Genomic DNA, 18775 nt, shown 5'->3' on the forward strand with positions numbered 1-18775 from the left:
TACAGAAGCAGAAACACAAAAGCTGTCAAATTCTGCAGGGTAGTGAGATCCACGGCAGAGTGATTTGGTGCAATAGTGGCACAACTTTATGATAAAGCATAATTTAAAGGGGTTAAACTGAAACTTATGGGTTTTAATGGCTAATAAAGACTTTGTTAAAGATGTATAAATAATCAATTTTTGCTGGTGTCAAACAGACACACTCCTGAATCACCTGCATCTCCTGAATGATGTCTTCTCTAAATAGCTTTGCAGTGATTGTGTGTGTGTGTGTGTGTGTGTGTGTGTGTGCTGGCACAGCACTAAAACCTGTTTATGTAAGACTGATGAAAACACACATCAGTGTAATTCCACATCTACATTTCTGTTGGCATATAACCCTTGTTGGAAAGTTATAAATATGACTCTAAAATAAAAAATATCAAAATGTTTCTTCTACAGAGGAGACCAAAAATAACCAACGTCAACTGCTGTGTCACTCTGTGGCTCTGTGCTATATTTAACAGAACATCATTGCTATTTCTGGTGTTTTTCATCTCTCCTGTGTGAAAGCTTGAAGTGACTGTTCGGAGACAGTGCATAGCTTTGAACACTGTTGTTATCGTTGTCTTAAAACAGGTCAGGAATGATAAAGAGAAGTGTAGTCCAACAGATTGACACTCAATTTATTTATAAAATCAAATGGTGTAGACTTGGCTCAGTGAATCTTCAAAATGCAGTGTGTAGGAATAGATACAAAATAGTACAATAGTCAACCATCACTGACATTTCTACACAGGAAGATCAAAATAACAACATTCTCTACGTTTGAGCAAGTATCTCTGAGGAAAAAATACAAAAAAAAGAAACCTCCTTTAGACAGCACTACCTGATAAAGGGAGTTGGGAGAGTCATGGCTCCCCAAAGGACTGTGCCCAAAGAAGAGTGGAGCGACCTGGTGAAACACACAAGCAGACGACGCCACATCCCAGTCTCTCAGGACAACTTTACACCGCGACAACTCCATAGTTAAAAGGCACCACACAATACAAGTCACGAGGAGATTTTTGCCACACATTTGTAATGCTGTAACTGACAAACTTTAAGGCGGATGTCATGTGCAAAAACATCTTGAATATGTATCACACGTTCTGCTCAGTGTCCTCTCCAGGTGAAGTGTGCTTTGATTCTTTCCTTTACCGCCGACTTCTTTAAAAAATAGTTGAAATGTGAAAGATTTAAAGAATGATTGCATTATCACTATGTTGCTTGGTATCACAGGCATATTCCAGGCTTCCAGGTGTGGCAAGCGAGAGGGGGACAGTGGAGGGGATGGAGGAGGCCCCCGCTGTGGGTTTAGTTCCTGTAGCTTTTGCGTCCCTCTCCCTCCTTGAGAAAGGTCCATATGAGAGTGTTCACAATGTCAGGCTGGTCCTGCTGCAGCCAGTGACTGGCTCCAGAGATGATGTTGAGACGGAAATGGTTCCGGATGTAGAGGCGGCAGGCTTCGGCCATTTCCTGCTCCAGGAAGGCATCCCGCTCACCCCACAGCAGCAGCACTGGAGACCTGACGTGGTTGTGGCTCAGAGGGAGGGAGCTAAGGAGACAGAGGGAAAAAAAAAAAAGATAATGTATGAAAGATTTTAAGGGGAAAATGTACTTTAAAGGGACAGTTCACCCCAAAGTCAAAAGCACATATTTCTTCTACCTGTAGTGCTATTTATCAGTCTACATAGTTTTAGTTTAAAGTGCCAGTTGTTGGAGGTATCGGCTGTAGAGATGTCTACCTTCTCTCACTCCGGGCCTGTTTGCCCCTGATGTTAGCATATGTGTCCTTGATCCAAACACAAGTGGACAGCTGAGACACACTGCCATTCACACCTCTGTCTATCATGCGTCTCCAGCTCCAGCTGACTACTGCTGATATTACTTATGCTAGAAGATCAAAAGGCCCGGTGCACAGATATTACAGTCACACTCATGCCAGCCAGTGTGTCGTCACAGCTGGAGATACCACTGTCAGCCAACCCGGTGCTTGGGCAGATACTGCCGCGTCAGACACTGACAAAAAACTATCCTCTCATGTTTGCATGATGCGCAGCCAGGCACTGTCAGTGTGTAATGGCACCTGATGACGTCAGGGGGAAACCTGGCTGGACAACAATGTAAGTTAAGGGGGTGAAAAGTCGGGACAATTTATTTTTTTTAATTTATTTATTTATTTAATTTATTTTATTTCATTTCATTTTAATTTAATTGTATTTACTTTATTTGTTTTTATTTATTTTTGCACACACATATAACTGCAATAAAAATCCGAATAGTAAAAAAAAAAATGTCAGAAGAGGCCATTGGGCCACACGGACCTCACCTTAAAAAGAAAAACAAACAATAACAGAAATGGAGAAAAATAAAATAAAGAGCAATGAATTTCATGTTACTTTCCGTCTCACCCAAAATGTTCCAAAGCCGGCTGCAGCCATGCACCACCACTCTGGACAGGATGAGTGGAGATATAAATATAAAAAGATGGGTGGATGGATGTTTCTGTGTGTTTATGTATTTGTGTCCCTGGTGCTTAGGTACAGTATGCGCTTGTGGAGAGACTAATTGGGCATGGGTCAGTGATATTTCTTTTACGTAAGCATATAAAAGCTATTCTGAGAGAACTCATTGCTTGAGAAGGGAGCAGATGGTGCGCTCAGCCATGCATGTACAGCTCACATGTCAAAAATACATGCACTGATATTTTCTTTGATCTGATTCGTGCCTATCACTCTGCTTGTCCATCTCACGTGTCAGAATAAAGGTGTATGTGAAGGTAAATATTTGACAGCACTGTGGCCTTGAGGGAGAGATTCAGCTTCCTGTCCTTCAGAGCTCTGACAGTAGATGGTGCTACTAAATTTGCATTGAGTAAGAACATTATATAAGCTCTCCATTTGCACAACACGCAATATATAACATAAAGTTTTTGAGAACTACACATCATTTAGACTTATACGTGGCTGTGTGATCACAGTATAGAATAACCAACCGTGACCAAACTCTGATACTGACTACAAAGTAAGAGCTGCAGTAACAGTGAAATGGTCTCCTATGGCAACAGCATACCTGCTCCTGTCACTAATGCAGGTCAGATATGATTCACTGCTATAGATTAAACTACACAGCAGTATGTAAAAATTAAAATTAGCTCCAACTATAACAGTAAAAATGGTACCTACACATAAATGTATCAGTGATCATAATTCCATTATAAATATACATAATATTACTAACAGGGGATGTTTCTTTTACTACTTAATTACTTTGACTTAAGTCACTAAAGACACTTTCAATGCAGGATTTTTACTTACAGTTGTGCTCATAAATTTACACACCTGATCATGCAGGCCTATGACGAAAAGTACACCATCCCCACTGTGACGCATGGAGGTGGGTCACTGATGTTTTTGGTTCCCTGTGCCTACAGTGTCCCAGGGAATTCAGTCAAAATTGATAGCAGAATGAATGAAGCTTGTTATCACAAAATACTAGAGGACAATTTGCATTCTTCATTCTGGAAGCTGCGCATGGGACGCACTTGGACCTTCCAACATGACAATGATACAGTGGCTACAACAACAATAACTGAAGGTTCTGGAGTTGCCATCATGGTTCTCCTGACCTCAGTAGCATTGAGCTACTTTGGGAAGATCTCAAACGTGCAGTTCATGCACGACAACCCAAGAATTTACAGGGCCTGGAGGCTTTTTGCCAAGGAAATTGGGTAGCTTTACCACCTTTGAGAATAAAGGGCATTGTACACAACTTCTGCAAAGACTGCGAGCCATCATTAATGCTTAAGAGGGGCAATACACACTATTAAGAATTAAGGGTATGGACATCTCAGTATTTCTTTGTTGCTATGTTTTTAAATTATTATACTATTCTATTCTATTCTATTCTTACAATTTAATCTGAATCCCATGAAATATAAAAGAAACATGTTCTGCCTGGTCACACACTTATGAGCAGAACAGTACAATAGAGTATTTTTTAACTTAAAGGGAAACTGCGGTATTCAATCTGGACCCTAGTTCCCCATGTTTGTGTGTGTAAGTAACTAATGGGAACAACAATTTTTGAAACTGGTCAAAAAGAGCACTGCAGCTGCAGTGGCGAAACAAGGTGCAGGTAAACCATGCAAAAACAAGTAAAGTTCGCACACCAAAATAGCTCCAGTGAAGTGTAATTTATTTAAAGCATGATGTTTCATGACGTCATGCTTTAAATAAATTATACTTCACTGGAGCTATTTTGGTGTGCGAACTTTACTTGTTTTTACATGTGAACTTTTTTGGTCCAGCACCCAACCCTAAACTGGGTAAGATGTGAGTGTTGTTTTTCCATTTTTGGCAGGTAAACCGTGCACCATTGATTTATGTCCACAAAAAGTGTTTGCTTTGGCCATTGACAGCCTCAGATTGTTGCTGTAAGTGTCTGACAGCACTACAGGAAGGACCCTACAGAGAAACGAAAGGGGCTTTCACACCGCCGTGCAGTAATTTGCCACCTCTAGTCATTTCAATGAGGGGAAGGCAACAGAGGGGAAGCGGTTTCAAGCGAGGTGGTTAGGGTATAAAGCGGTTGCCGCCCATGTGCACGCACACAGATTTTGCTCTGCTGCACTGAGTTCACCGTATTGAACTTGTGATGCTTGCTGCCTGGTTTTAGCCCATCAAATCGCGGGCATCACGGAATTAGAAAGAAGACAAGATGAAGGAGCTGAATATATTGGTGTCTGAGTACCTGGATTTATGGCGCCAGTGATGTAGCTATAAGGACATCCAGAAAAAAAACTGGGCCCAGAATAAGAAGAAGAGCCTGTTGTGTTCGAGCACAAAAAGTGTAACTTAGTGTTATCTATAAGGTTTTTAATGTCATGTCAAGTAAAGATCGGTTCATATGCATGTTTCTACACCTCTTACTCACCCACCAAGCGAGAGAAAACATACCTCATAGCCTGTTGCACACTGTTTCACACCATTTTGAGGAAACATGCTGTTCAAACTGGAAAGTGTTACGAAATATGATCACTGATTTATTCATGCCACTAAACTGAGTGGACTGCTGCCAACCCAATTTCATTGTGTTTTAATATGCAATGACAATAAAGTATCTATCTATCTATCTATCTATCTACAAAAACAGTGCGCACCTCATTCAGACTGAACATGTCCTTGCTTACAAATACTTCTTCCACTGCTGCTATTTCTAAATCTTTACAAAACTTCACAAAAATCTTTGACACAATCCATCTTTTGGTCAGTGAACTGCTCCCCACCTGAAAACATTCCTGTAATAGTTGAGCGCTCCAGTCAGAGCTCCTGGCTGTGAGAGCGCATACAGATAGGCCTCCAGGTCCTCTGCAGTGAGCCATCGGCCTTTCCTTCCAATCCCAGTGTTGCGGCTGGTGAACAAGGCCTTCAGAGCCTGCGGCAGACAGAAGCAGACACTGGGGTGAATTTATGTGTCTGGTACAATTTGCTGTAGAAAACATTTACAGAAGGACGTCCGTGGTCACTGTGCTGTGAGTCAGTAAAGGTACTTCAGCTCTCATGACCTTCAGTCACAGCTCTGGCACCCTGACTTACTGCTGGCTAGACAACGTGACATGCTGTGCTTTTACTTTTGAAAACTCCATTTGCAGACAAACTCCCGCACTCTGTCTAACTTGCAAAAGAAATGCATTGTGACATTTCAATAGCTAGACCTTCATCAAGTTAACAGTTCTGAAAACTCCAACACACGCTTGAAGGAACTTTATCCAGTCATGTAATCAGTAAATACATAAATTAAATGAACACTTTGCCTTGCAAATTGTAAGTTACTTAGAGTTAAAGGTTCTGTATAAAACATTCAAAGCATTAATATAACAGCAAATCACAATTTGCTTTGTAGTGTAGTAATGGCAGCCTCTGAGCCTTTGTGTTCTTTGTTGTGGTAGATGGTCCAGCCGCGTGTGCATGTTACTGCATGTGAGTCCCTGCGTGTGTATCGTATTGGCTAGCTAATCGCCACCACTCTGCACTGTGCTCATATGGCAGTTACTGCTGAAAACAGTAAGCATCATCACACAGCCTAAGTGAAACGACCACCCTCCCCATCAGGTTAACATCATTAGCTCTGTCAGCACTGTTGCCATTGTTAGCACTGTCTGTGCTATTAGCGCTGTTAGCATTGTTAGCTTCTAGCCACTGGCTCAGCCACCTCCATGTTGAGAGCCATGTGCAGGCAACCTCAGCTCAGACTCTGAATCTATGCTCTGAATGACGTGTGCAGCTCTTTGGGGAAATTAAAGCTGAACATTTCGGGAAATATGTTTATTTGCTCAATTATTAAACTATAAATATGAAACTACTGCCAGGAGCCAGTTGGCTTAGCTTAGCTTAGTTAAGCTTATTTTAGCTTAGTCTGCAACTGGATATTGGACTTCCTCACAAACAAACCCCAGTTAGTTCAAATTGGTGGCCACAGCTGCCCAACTGTAGTTTTGAACACTGGGGGCCCCCCAGGGCTGCGTGCTCAGCCCTCTCCTGTTCTCACTTTACACCCACAACTGCAACCCCTGACTTGGAGAGAACTCTGTTGTGAAGTTTGTAGACGACACCAGCACCATCGACCAGATTATTTTATTTATATTATTGTTTGTTTTTGCAGTGACAGTGCATAATTACAAGTAACTGCAACAGAGTTAGCTGGTGGCAAGATTGCATCCGTTGTCCCTGGGTGTGTAGATATCAAAACAACAACAGCAGCAAATACAGCACAGAAGACACTGCGCAATACATAAAAGAGAACAAATAATGATGAGATTTAGTATCGGGAGAGTGGTGCACAAGGAACAACCTACTGCTCAATGTCAGCAAAACCAAGTAGCTGATCCTTGATTTTAGAAAAAAGGAGGCAAAGACTCACACCAACGTCTACATCAGTGGTGCTGAGGTGGAGCAAATAAATAGTTTCAGGTTCTATGGAATCAGCACCACAGAGAACCTGATAGGGTCATCTTGCATCTGAAACAACAGAAACAGCTGTATTTCTTAAAGAAATTTCCATGGCAAGTTCTTGGTAACCTCTCCAGAGGAGCAACAGAAAGCACCCAGGACAGGAGGGCTCTGCAGCAGGCGAATAATTCTGCCCAGAACATCATCCACCAAGCAGCAGTGAGATCGGTGAGGTGGGGTGCCTGCACAGAGCCCAAGGAATATTCAAAGACAATAACCCACCCAGCAACAACCTCCTCACCCTGCTGACGTCTGGCAAGCAATACACAAGTATCTACTGCTGTACCACTGCACTACAGAGCAGCTGCAAGACTCCTCAACTCCTCCTCAGTAGTACTTGTTTTGGATTATTTACACGTAGCGTAAAGGAGCTTGCATTTTGTTGTGCATGACAGACATGAGAGTGGTATCAATATTCTCACCTGACCCTCAACACGAAAGAAAATTAAACTTTGCATTAAAACTGTAAGTAAACCTGCCTGTTTCAACATCATGAATATTATTGATTTTGAAAACCACATTTTAACATATACAAAAATAAAAAAACGTTAATGCCTCATTTGCGACAAAATGTCCTTATCCAGTTTAGCGTATGATTTGGTAATAAGCTATAGTTTGATCCCTTTGTTTACTACAGCCTCTCTCACAGCAGGAGGCTTCAGTCACACTGATGCAAACCCTAAAAATAGCCTGACACTGTAACAACATGGAACACACACCAATGCACATGAACACACATGCATACGACCCACACACAGAGACGCAAGCACACACAACCTTGACCTTGAAACCGCTTATGCCCACACACAACAGACCACCTTGAAATCATTGATGGAGAGCATGAGCTCCGGGAAGCGGGGCAGCTGGAAGAAGAAGAAATGGCTGGACTTCAGCAGCTGGCTCGGGTGACGCAGAGCGTAATCTGGAGGAGAGGAGAGGAGAGGAGACAAGTTCAGTTGTTCGATAGTAATTAAAGGCCAAGTTTGCACGCGCTGCGGGGTCGTGGACGTGATGACTCTCAATGACTTTGCCTCTCTGTTTGCACCAGTTAAACCAGCTGTTCCAGCTTCACATTAGCCTCCTGTAATTAGCTTCTCATCATCTTTCCCTTAAGGCAGAAGAGGATTTGCCAGCTGGATGCAAACATGGAAGTAATGAAGTAATAATACTTCCTAATTAATGATAATAATAATTATGCTAATAATCCGAGGGCCAAACCAGAGTCTCTCAAATTAGTATGAAGAAAATTGGTTTTCTGTCATTACATAAAGAAATATACGTGGAGAGCCAGTCGTCTGCACATAGTGAAATCATACCTGTGAACACAGAAGGATGGGGGCTGTTTAGGACGATGAGTTTCGTCACCATCTCTGGGTAGTGAATGGCGAACAGCCACGCTATGGTCCCACCCCAGTCGTGGCCAACAAGGCAACATCTGTTGTATCCTTGAAAAAAAAAACCAAGTGGACATGAGACAGTGTTTTGTTGTTGCAGCACCGTGTTGTTTTGAATAGAGGCTGGATGCTCATGCTGCCTGTTTATTAAAGCATGTCAGTGCCAGAAAATCAATACTGTTCTCACTTCTTTATTGCTGGCTGCATCCCTCAGAGGACATTTACACCCATCAAATGGATGTATTTCATGACATACAGCCAAATTCAGATCAAGGTCAGGGCATTCGTTTGAAGGATTCTGATCACATTACAGTTCCCTTCGAACTAATCCCCTTACCTTTGCTCGCACCATCGACACCCACTGGTATTCATCACAGCAGCTAGCCTCATCTTAACATTCAGGCAGTCGCCAGGAGAAAATGTTGGCATTGTACATTTCTGCAAACCACAAATATGTTGCATTTGTAGCTTTCATATGTATTACTTTAACGTTTCTGAAGTGACAACGTGATTGGATGACACCTAGAAGCTGGAGCAGAAGCCTGCCAAGCTGCAGACCACTGTTCAAGACCAACAAACAACAAAACTGGTTGTGTTTTGGTGACCCTAGCTGTTTTTCAAGCGGCTTTTTAGGCACCAAACGGATGTTTTTTAGTGAGCTATCACTGTTTTTCCTGCAGCTTTTCAGGAACCAAACGTGGGTGCTTTTTAGTGAACCTTTGCTGTTTTAAAAGTGGCTATTTAGGTACCAAACATTTGTGGTTTTCAGCAACCTATCGCTATTTTCCTGCAATTTTTCAGGCAGCAATTTACGTTGTTTATTAGCAACCGATTGCTGTCTTACAAGCAGCTTTTTAGGCACCAACCATGGGTGGTTTTTAGTGACCATCACTGTTTTTCCTGTAGCTTTTCAGGCACCAATTTAGGGTGTTTTTTCAGCAACTGGTTGCTGTTTTACAAGCATCTTTTTAGGCACCAACCATGGGTGGTTTTTAGTGACCTGTCACTGTTTTTCCTGCAGCTTTTCAGACACAAAATGAGGGTGTTTTTTAGGGACCCTTTGCTGTTTTAAAAGTGGCTATTTAGGTACCAAACATTCATGGTTTTCAGCAACCTATCGCTTTTTTCCGGCAACTTTTCAGGCACCAATTTACGTTGTTTTTTAGCAACTGGTTGCTGTTTTTCAAGCGGCTTTTTAGGCACCAAACATGGATGGTTTTTAGTGACCTGTCACTGTTTTTCCTGCAGCTTTTCAGGCACCAAACATGGGTGTTTTTTTAGCAACCCTTTGCTTGTTTTAAAAGTGGCTATTTAGGCACCAACCTTGGGTGGTTTTTAGCAACCTATCGCTATTTCCCTTCAACGTTTCAGGCACCAATTTAGGGTGTTTTTTAGCAACTTGTTGCTGTTTTATAAGCAGCTTTTCAGGCACCAAACATGGCTGGTTTTTAGTGACCTGCCACTGTTTTTCTGTAGCTTTTCAGGCACCAGTTTGGGGTGTTTTTAGCAACCGATTGCTGTCTTACAAGCAGCTTTTTAGGCACCAACCATGGGTTTTTTAGTGACCCTTTGCAGTTATAAATGCAACTATTTAGGGATCAACCATGGGTGGTTTTTAGTGACCATCACTGTTTTTCCTGTAGCTTTTCAGGCACCAATTTAGGGTGTTTTTTCAGCAACTGGTTGCTGTTTTACAAGCATCTTTTTAGGCACCAACCATGGGTGGTTTTTAGTGAGATGTCACTGTTTTTCCAGCAGCTTTTCAGGCACTAAACGTGGGTGTTTTTAGCAACCCTTTGCTGTTTTAAAAGTGGCTATTTAGGTACCAAACATTCATGGTTTTCAGCAACCTGTCGCTTTTTTCCGGCAACTTTTCAGGCACCAATTTAGGGTGTTTTTTAGCAACTGGTTGCTGTTTTTCAAGCGGCTTTTTAGGCACCAAACATGGATGGTTTTTAGTTACCTGTCACTGTTTTTCCTGCAGCTTTTCAGGCACCAAACATGGGTGTTTTTTAGCAACCCTTTGCTTGTTTTAAAAGTGGCTATTTAGGCACCAACCTTGGGAGGTTTTTAGCAACCTATCGCTATTTTCCTGCAACGTTTCAGGCACCAATTTAGGGTGTTTTTTAGCAACTTGTTGCTGTTTCATAAGCAGCTTTTCAGGCACCAAACATGGCTGGTTTTTAGTGACCTGCCACTGTTTTTCTGTAGCTTTTCAGGCACCAGTTTGGGGTGTTTTTTAGCAACCGATTGCTGTCTTACAAGCAGCTTTTTAGGCACCGAACATGGGTGGATTTTAGTGACTGATCACAGTTTTTCCCTCAGCTTTTAATGCACAAATTTGGGGTCTCTTTTAATGACCAGTTGCTGTTTTACAAAAGGCCTTTTAGGCACCAACCATGGGTGGTTTTTAGTGAGCCCTCACTGTTTTTCCTGCAGCTTTTCAGGCACCAATTCAGGGTACTTTTTGGTGACCCGTCACTGTTTTACAAGCAGCTTTTTAGGCACCAAACATGGATGGCTTTTAGTGACCTTGCGCTGCTTTTCTAGCGGGGATAGTGCCATGAGAACTGCTTTGTTTTTTTTACTGAGCCATTGCTGCATTTCCTGTGCCATGAAAAGTGGTTGTTGTTTTTTTACCAAGACATCACTACATAATCTTTTCCTACCCATAACCAAGTGGATTTTGTGCGTAATCCTATACATGTTAACCACAGCATTGCTGAAACATAATGTTCCAACATATCCACTACATAATCATGTACAAATGTTATGTATCTGGGGTTTGCAGAAATGTACAATGCCAGCATTTATTTTGAAAAAAAGGCCATGGCTGTTTCAGCTTTTATCAATGGAAAGGGCAGTGTTACTAAAGGCCAAATCTCAGATTGGTGTAGCACCATTAGCTGACTGTGAATATTGTTTATAATGTGGCCTATGTGGGCTTTAACTGCTGGTGCAAAAAAAGCTCTGTGGTCCAATCACAGATCAGAGTACAGCAGTTATCATGTCATCAATGCAAGCCAGCCACACTGAGTGAATCTTTTGCACAGCAATATGCATTATTGAGTACTTAGCTCCTGAAAGCCTATTAAGAAATTAACTATGACAGCTAGAACGATAAAAGGAGCTGCAAAACATTAACTAGACCTCTTCCAAAAGCACACTCTCAGAGAATGTAAATATTTAATAAGGAATGTGTTCAAAAACTGCTTGAGTGTATTTATAGACATGATGGTTCCTTTGGGCTGGACATGGACCAGTTATGGGACCATTTAAAGCTGCATTTTTTTGGTAACAATTGACCTAATGACTGTGTAATGTAATGACAGGTGTTACTTGTGGTGATGAGCCCACAGAGGAAGGTCACTCCTGGGCTCTAGAGAGCATTTTAGCATCGTTCAGCTCATCGATTCAGTTTTTCAACAAACTCAGCTGTGTTTTCAGATGCAGCATGAAGATGGTCCACTAACAAACGGGAGAAAGACAAAGCCAGCAGCTGGCTGGTGAACACAGAGGAGCATTTAGCCGTAAACAGGAGCTGGTGGAGACCAAAAACAGAGCTAAAAGGAAAGGAGAGTGATGCTGTTGCGGCGCGCACGCACTCCTGAGCACCTAATTTTCAGGGCATGACGGCTGCGTCCTGAGGTAAACTGAGTTCAACTTTTGGAACTCAACTGGTCATCAACAGCTGTTTGATAGTTCACCTCATAGATCTTGACACACTGCTTTCTCCTACATGAAAGTATATGAGTCACTTTTAATGATAAAAAGTATAGCATCAGTTTCGATATATCGGCGTTTCTAGCTGTGTATTACTTGGTATCAGATCGAAATCAGATTTTGTGGTATCGCCCACCCCTAGTAATTAGCACTACAACAGTAGCTGTGACACACTTGGATATGAGGTGGCAGGTGTGAAGGAGAAAACAAAGATGGAGCCTCAAGACACGATCTACTGTTCTGTCAGAGAAATTAGAAACTAACATTTCAATGCTCAGGCAGGTTATCTTGTACAGTATGTTGCAGGGCTAAATGAAAAATTAAAAACTGTCACACACTGGCCAGTAAAAGAGCAAAAAAAGTCACCCTGGCTGGATAATCATTAGGGGATGCTGGTGTGTTCAGACAGCCTCAGGCTGGCTTCCTGCTAGTGTTAGCATGCAGTCTGTGGGCTCTGTATCTGCACAACATCCCATGTTCAGTCAGAATGAGTCACAGGACGTTTGTCATGCCATGCTGCAGGCCTGAGGGCTGTCCACAGCTTAAGACTGATAAACAAGTTTATTTTTGACTCAAGACACTGTCACAACAGTGTGCACTGCTTTGAGTTCATTGAAGATTACACACCACACAGTTCCCCTGCGTTCCCTCACCTAAGTACTCCACAATGTCCTTGACGTCGGTGACCAGGTAGTCGAAGCGATAACTTTCAGTGGACAGTGGCAGGTCGGACTCCCCGTAGCCCCGCATGTCGATGGCCACCACACGGAATTCGCTCTTGAACTCGCGCAGCTGGTAACGCCAGGAGAACCTGAGGCACACAAACAGATGCAAAGATGACTTATGTCCTTCATTTCTTTGAATATTGTACAAACTCAAAGAGAGAGTTTGTTTCTTCCACAGCAGCTTACCCTTTTAAAGGGGTACTACAGCAATTTAATATGGCACAGTATCATAGAGTTGGGGAACCCACAAGAAACTAGTTGGAAAAAAAAGGTCAAAAGCCATGTGGCAGCAGTGCAGATATCTTGAGTTTTAGTCCCGAAACACTGGTTCCTACATTCCCCATAAAGGAATTCAATAGTGTCTGCAGATAACTCTGATACAACCCAGTCCCCAGAATAAAAGTTGGCATTGTACATTGCTGCAAACCTTGGATACTTAAGCAGATATGTTGAAACTTCACATTTCAACAATGCTACGTTAATGTGTGATTATGTTTGGCAACAAAAAAACCTCAGTTACAGTGGGAAAAGATCATGTTTTGTCTTAAAATACCCGGTTTTGGTCGCCCAACCCCTGCTGGAAACACAGTGCTGTCTCTGTAAAAAAACAACCGATCTTGTTGGCAATATTCTGTCTAGAAATGCAGCAATGTCTTGATGAACAATAATGGCTTCTGGAGGTACTATCCTTACTGGAGATGCAGTGATGTCTTGTTAAAAAACAACTGTTTTTGGTGGCACAATTCCAGCTGGAAATGCAGAGATGTCTTAGTAAAAAACAATGGCTTCTGGTGGAAAATTTGGGCTAGAAATGCAGCAATGTTACAGTAAAAAAAAACAACCACTTTTAGTGGCACAATTCCAGCTAGAAATGCAGCATTCACTCAGTTAAAAACAACCGCTTTTTTCGCACAATTCAACTTCAAACTTAGAGATGTCTCAGTAAAAAAACAATGGCTTCTGGTGACAAAATTCTGGCTAGAAATGCAGCAATGTTATGGTAAAAAACAACTCCCTCTGGTGGCACAATTCCAGCGAGAAATGCAGTTATGTCTCAGTAGAAACAATGGCGTCTGGTGGCACAATTCCAGCTGGAAATGCAGCGATGTTATAGTAAATAACAACCACATTTAGTGGTACAATTCCAGCTGGAAATGCAGCATTCACTCAGTTAAGAACAACCTTTTTTTTCACACAATTCCAACTTGAAACTTAGAGATGTCTCAGTAATAAACAATGGCCTCTGGTGACAAAATTCTGGCTAGAAATGCAGCACTGTTATGGTAAAAAAACACAGTTATGGGTAATAAAATACAACCAGATTTGTTGTTTGCCAGCTTTACAGGCCATTCACCTTCCCTTCCACCCTAGATGACCAAGTCAGCTTACAAACATGTAATCAGAACTACGCCACTTTAGAGTCTTTGATATGATACGTATGAAACATACAAATGTGGCGTATCCATGGTTTTGCAAAAATGTACAATGCCAACATTTTCTCCTGGAGACTGGGCTGCCTGATGACATCACTAGCGGTATTTTTCAGACTTTAGAAATCTCCCTTCAGAGCCACACAGCGCATTATCTATACAGCTGTTTTCTCAGGCTGAGTTGTGTTTCGCATGATGATTAAACTGAACTCGATGTGCAAAATTGGTGAGATAGTTACAAACTAACTTTACAAACTTTTTTTAAAGCTAGCACTCAGCTTGTTTTCCAGCTGAGTGAAGGTCACTTCAGTATAATAGAAGCTGTTTTAGATTCTAATCCACCCACTGATCATGTGGACTGGGATGACTTCCTAATTGAAGATCTTGTCTGCTGTAAAGGCTCCTCATCAGGACTGAAATCCCCCTCCTCCTCCGCCTCCTCCCCCTCCACCTCCTTCTCCACCTCCTCCTCCTCCTCCTCCATCAAACCAGGGAAAGCAAGATGCAGAGCTCTGACTGTGATTCTGATGAGTCAGTGTAAGATCCCAACACTGAACTCTCAGATCTTTGAATATAGATGAGGTTTAAAGCAAAGTAAGCCCCTCGGACCCCTCCACCCTCCCTCTGACACACACAGGCACTCTCCTCTTTCTCATTTCTGAGCGGGAATTAACACATTTTCAGAACGTGTTAAGTGTTCTTTGCAACCATGTCACTCTCAGCACAGTTCATCATTCCCGCGAAGAATGCGGGAAGTGAAGCAGAAAGAGCTCCCCTCTTCCGTTAATTAATCCCTGTCCTGTCAGCAGCTTAGATAGTATGTTAGAGATATGGACCAGGCTTACAGCTCTTGACAACCTCTTTGGCCCCAATCCAGGAGCCACGCTCAACACCGTTTTTCATTCCATATCAGGAGGAAGAGATCTTAAATGCTTTGGACCCTTTTCCCCCGATGGCAAATCATGTCTGTGAATGAGGACTTTCCACTGCATGGCGTGGATTTGTCTCTGCAGAGATTTACCAGTACGGCTGAAACATTAGAGCCAGGGACTTCTCATAATCTGGGGAAATTTCAGAGAGGTGACCGATGTAACAAACACCAAGCGACTGAGCAAACAGAATCTCAGTCTGCTGCTGTAGTGAAGAGGAGCTGCGACTGTTGCCGCAACCACAACTCACCCACCATCGTGATTTCTTCAGACTTACCAGAACTCAGGGAAGCCGTGTAAAAACAGCATGAGCGGCTTTCCTCTCTCCCCAGCGGCAACATAGTGAAACCTAAGGCCGGATTCCTGAGGGGGAAGAAGACACAAAAACATCATGCAGACGGTCTTATCCAAAGCCACTTAGCGGAAACAACAGGAAACAAGTCAGCGTTTTAAATGATTACCAGCTGCATGGAAACAAGTGGGTAATAATTTAATTATGAGGAAAGCAATACAGTAATAACTTATTTACTTCTGACTAAACACACAACAGTGAATCACAACCTTGTAATACTGTGCATATTGGACGAGTCACTCCTGTGAACGTTGCTGCAGAGTTCCAGTCAAGACCTCTTTCAAAAAATGGTTGCTGACACATTAAAAATACCCCGCTTTGAAGGATAACGTGTGTCTGATATAATCTTTACACACAAAAAAACCCACGAAACTCATCCTAAATCTATCCACTTCTTGAACTTGAACGCGATGTGTCAGTGTATCTGCTGAAAAATAATGTACAAATGTAACACATCAGTGGTCTGCAATGCAACATTTTTTATTGCGACTGGGTTGGAAAATGTGCTTATTCTGGGGTTACTCTGAGAGGATTAAAATAAACATTCTCTAAGTGGATTAACGACACGTCTGACTCATACTGTAAATTTATTAAGGTTGAGGGTGTGGTAATATCATAAAGCATACAGACTCAGCTGTATATGTTAATTTATGGGCCCGTGCTCTGAGAGCGGCTGCACCAACAGTTTATTTGAATTGCTTAAAGGTCCAGTGTGGAGGCAGGAATTGGCAACCACCCTGACAACTGCCTACCTGTAGGTGCGTTCCCTAAAAAAACAAAGCGCCTTTGAATGCTGTCACTACGGTCCAGGGCTGTGATGATGGGCAGGTACTTCGGTGAGTATTGGAAGCGCAAGCTAGATGGCGCCCATAGACTGTGAAAATGATGGACATAGCCGCTGTGACACCACCCATTGGTTTGTGGCATAGATGGCGCTGCGTAAATAACTGCATAGATTTCTACATACTTGGACAATTTACCAGTCATCTGAAGTTTGGTGGAAATGTTATCACTGGCCTTAGAAGTTGCTAGCGCTATGTTCTACATCTCCGGGTATTCTGACACCAAGGTTATCAGCTCCATCTTGTCTTCTTTCTGCTTCCATGATAATAATAATAAAATAAATAATAATAATAATAAAAAAAGTGCTGGGAAAAGATCCCCTGGACCCCCCTGACAGGTCTGGGCTGAACCCCTGATGTCCTAAAATCCTAGAAGCGCCCCTGCGCACATGTGCAGGGCCCCTGACCTCTTGTCGTTTTGCAAAAGGGGCCCCCAGACAAAGCAAGTATCCCTGCTTTAAGATTGTGTGCCTCAAGTTTGTAAAAAAAAAACGCACTTTATTTTAAGTACAGTGAATTTCTGGCATAGAGCTTTTATTTTGAAGTGCTGTAGAGTGAGTGAATAATGGACACCTACTTGAACTAATGACTAAGGAGAAATCTGGACCCTGTGATTGGACCAGTTGGGAACCACTGGGATAACTGTCCAACAGAGTACACAGCAGTTAAAATAAGCTCACCCTGGACTAGCTATAGCATTAATTAAAATACATCTTACATGAAAATGCATCAATAATCAGTCCAATAATATCATATGCAGTATTTTTTTTCTTACAGCACTCCTGTACTTTCACTTTAGCCTTTACTTTAAATGTTAATGTTGCAGCATCTTTACTTTCCTCACCTACATAAACGATGTGAGTGATTCCTGCATGGTTTGGGAAGGTTTTTTTCATGACAGACATGCCTCTGTATTTAATTACATAATGTTGAGCAGATAGGTTGTTGGAGGCTGGCACAGAGAGACGTGAGGCGGAGGAGCTGTCCTTTCAGCACCACCTGAGCGCAGCGCCTGCAAACCGCGATCCCACCGAGAAAAAGAGACGTCTCAACAATAAACAGACGCCTCATGATCCGCTCAGAGATCAGGCCTGTTTGTGTTTGTGCACGACGCGACACGACAAGTGAAGGTGTTGGAGCATTTTACATGTCAACATTTTTAGCATGCAAAAGAAGCATACACACACACAATGGGCTTTCAGACACCTTCCATGTCCAAGTGCATGTGTGCCTTACCTTGATCCTAACATAACAGTGGGTTCCCAAGGACGTGTCATTCAGACAAGCCGGGGGAGTTTCACGAATCACCCATTGGAAGGTTGTTGTCGGCCTTAAGATGATGCTCCACCAAAGTTTCAGCAGGGCTACGATGGTGCAAAGAGCACAATAACCGTATATCAATGACCAATACCCCAAAACTCTGATTTTCAGCGCAAGTCTGATTAGAAATATCAGCAAGTTGTGGAGCACTCTCGCCATCTTTACATTGCCGCAGGAAATCAATCCGGATCAAGTTACCTATTGATCTCTCTCTGTCAATCGCTCGTTTCGGTTTAAACACAGCTCCGACAATGCCGTTGTGTCGTTACCAGCGCATACGCACGACTGTCTGAAGGGAGGATCCCAACAAACGGTTGAATGGGACGGTGGCAAGAGCATCACGTCAGATTTCACGCTTGCGTGTGACAGCAGCGGTCGTTAAGCAGGAGACGGTGTTGTTGACTATACAAGGCAAGTCCGAAATCAAGCAACGAGCCACTCAATGCGGCTCCTTTACAGCGATTTGAGCACAGCGGAGAGGCGCAGGGAGAAAGCCTGAAAATCACTGCAAAGCACCGGAGGCTGCACGCCGCTGTTATGGCAACAACACTGTATTTAGAAGGCAGCATGCACGTGCTCATTAGTCCACTGAAATATTCCTGTTATATTATCAATCCTCTCACCAACCAGCTCTTAGACAATATGCTGCAACACGACTTAATAAGCAGGTATGGCTGGTGCTGTTTGGGCAGCGCATTAATATGTTAATCAGCTGTAATGCGGTCACAGGTGCGCCTTTATCAGGCACCAGATAACAGCCACACATAATAAAGACTGTTAACCAATTTCAGATTAGCCTAATCCCTCACGTGACTGGATATGTAACGGATTAGGATCTGAGTTCAGAGCTGACATATGGAGCCCAGGAGCTGACCAAATGAAGCACAAACTGAATTCATTAATAACTAATAAGCCTAAATAATTCAGTCTGGTTAAATTAAAGGGAAACCTCAGTGTTTTTTCAACCTGGACCCTATTTTCCCGTGTTTTGTGTCTAAGTGACCAACAGGGACAAAGATGTTTTAAATT

The 18775-nt window shown here is 42.5% G+C and overlaps 1 protein-coding gene across 1 annotated transcript; it reads right to left on the reverse strand.

The window, feature by feature from the left end:
- Positions 1–416: 416 nt before the first annotated feature.
- ephx4 (epoxide hydrolase 4) lies at positions 417–18189 on the reverse strand. The gene is made up of 7 exons (XM_050055029.1): positions 17663–18189; positions 15510–15595; positions 12802–12959; positions 8348–8476; positions 7850–7953; positions 5309–5457; positions 417–1576 (listed from the first exon to the last, which is right to left on the reverse strand). Exons 1-7 carry the CDS (start codon positions 17903–17905, stop codon positions 1336–1338), a joined length of 1110 nt encoding a protein of 369 aa, XP_049910986.1. The 5' UTR covers positions 17906–18189; the 3' UTR covers positions 417–1335.
- Between the last annotated feature and the right edge of the window lie 586 nt (positions 18190–18775).

The sequence above is a fragment of the Epinephelus moara genome, chromosome 10 (assembly GCF_006386435.1).
Source record: "Epinephelus moara isolate mb chromosome 10, YSFRI_EMoa_1.0, whole genome shotgun sequence".
NCBI lineage: Eukaryota > Metazoa > Chordata > Actinopteri > Perciformes > Serranidae > Epinephelus > Epinephelus moara.

What these genes read in the sequence shown, in the direction of transcription:
- ephx4 (XM_050055029.1), bottom strand. Translation starts at nt 17,905, where the DNA reads ATGGCGAGAGTGCTCCACAACTTGCTGATATTTCTAATCAGACTTGCG. An exon ending in CCATCCTTCTGTGTTCACAG is followed by an intron (nt 7,954 to 8,347) that starts GTATGATTTCAC and finishes CCTCTCCTCCAG; the next exon opens with ATTACGCTCTGCGTCACCCG. An exon ending in TATTACAGGAATGTTTTCAG is followed by an intron (nt 1,577 to 5,308) that starts GTGGGGAGCAGT and finishes CTGTCTCCTTAG; the next exon opens with CTCCCTCCCTCTGAGCCACA.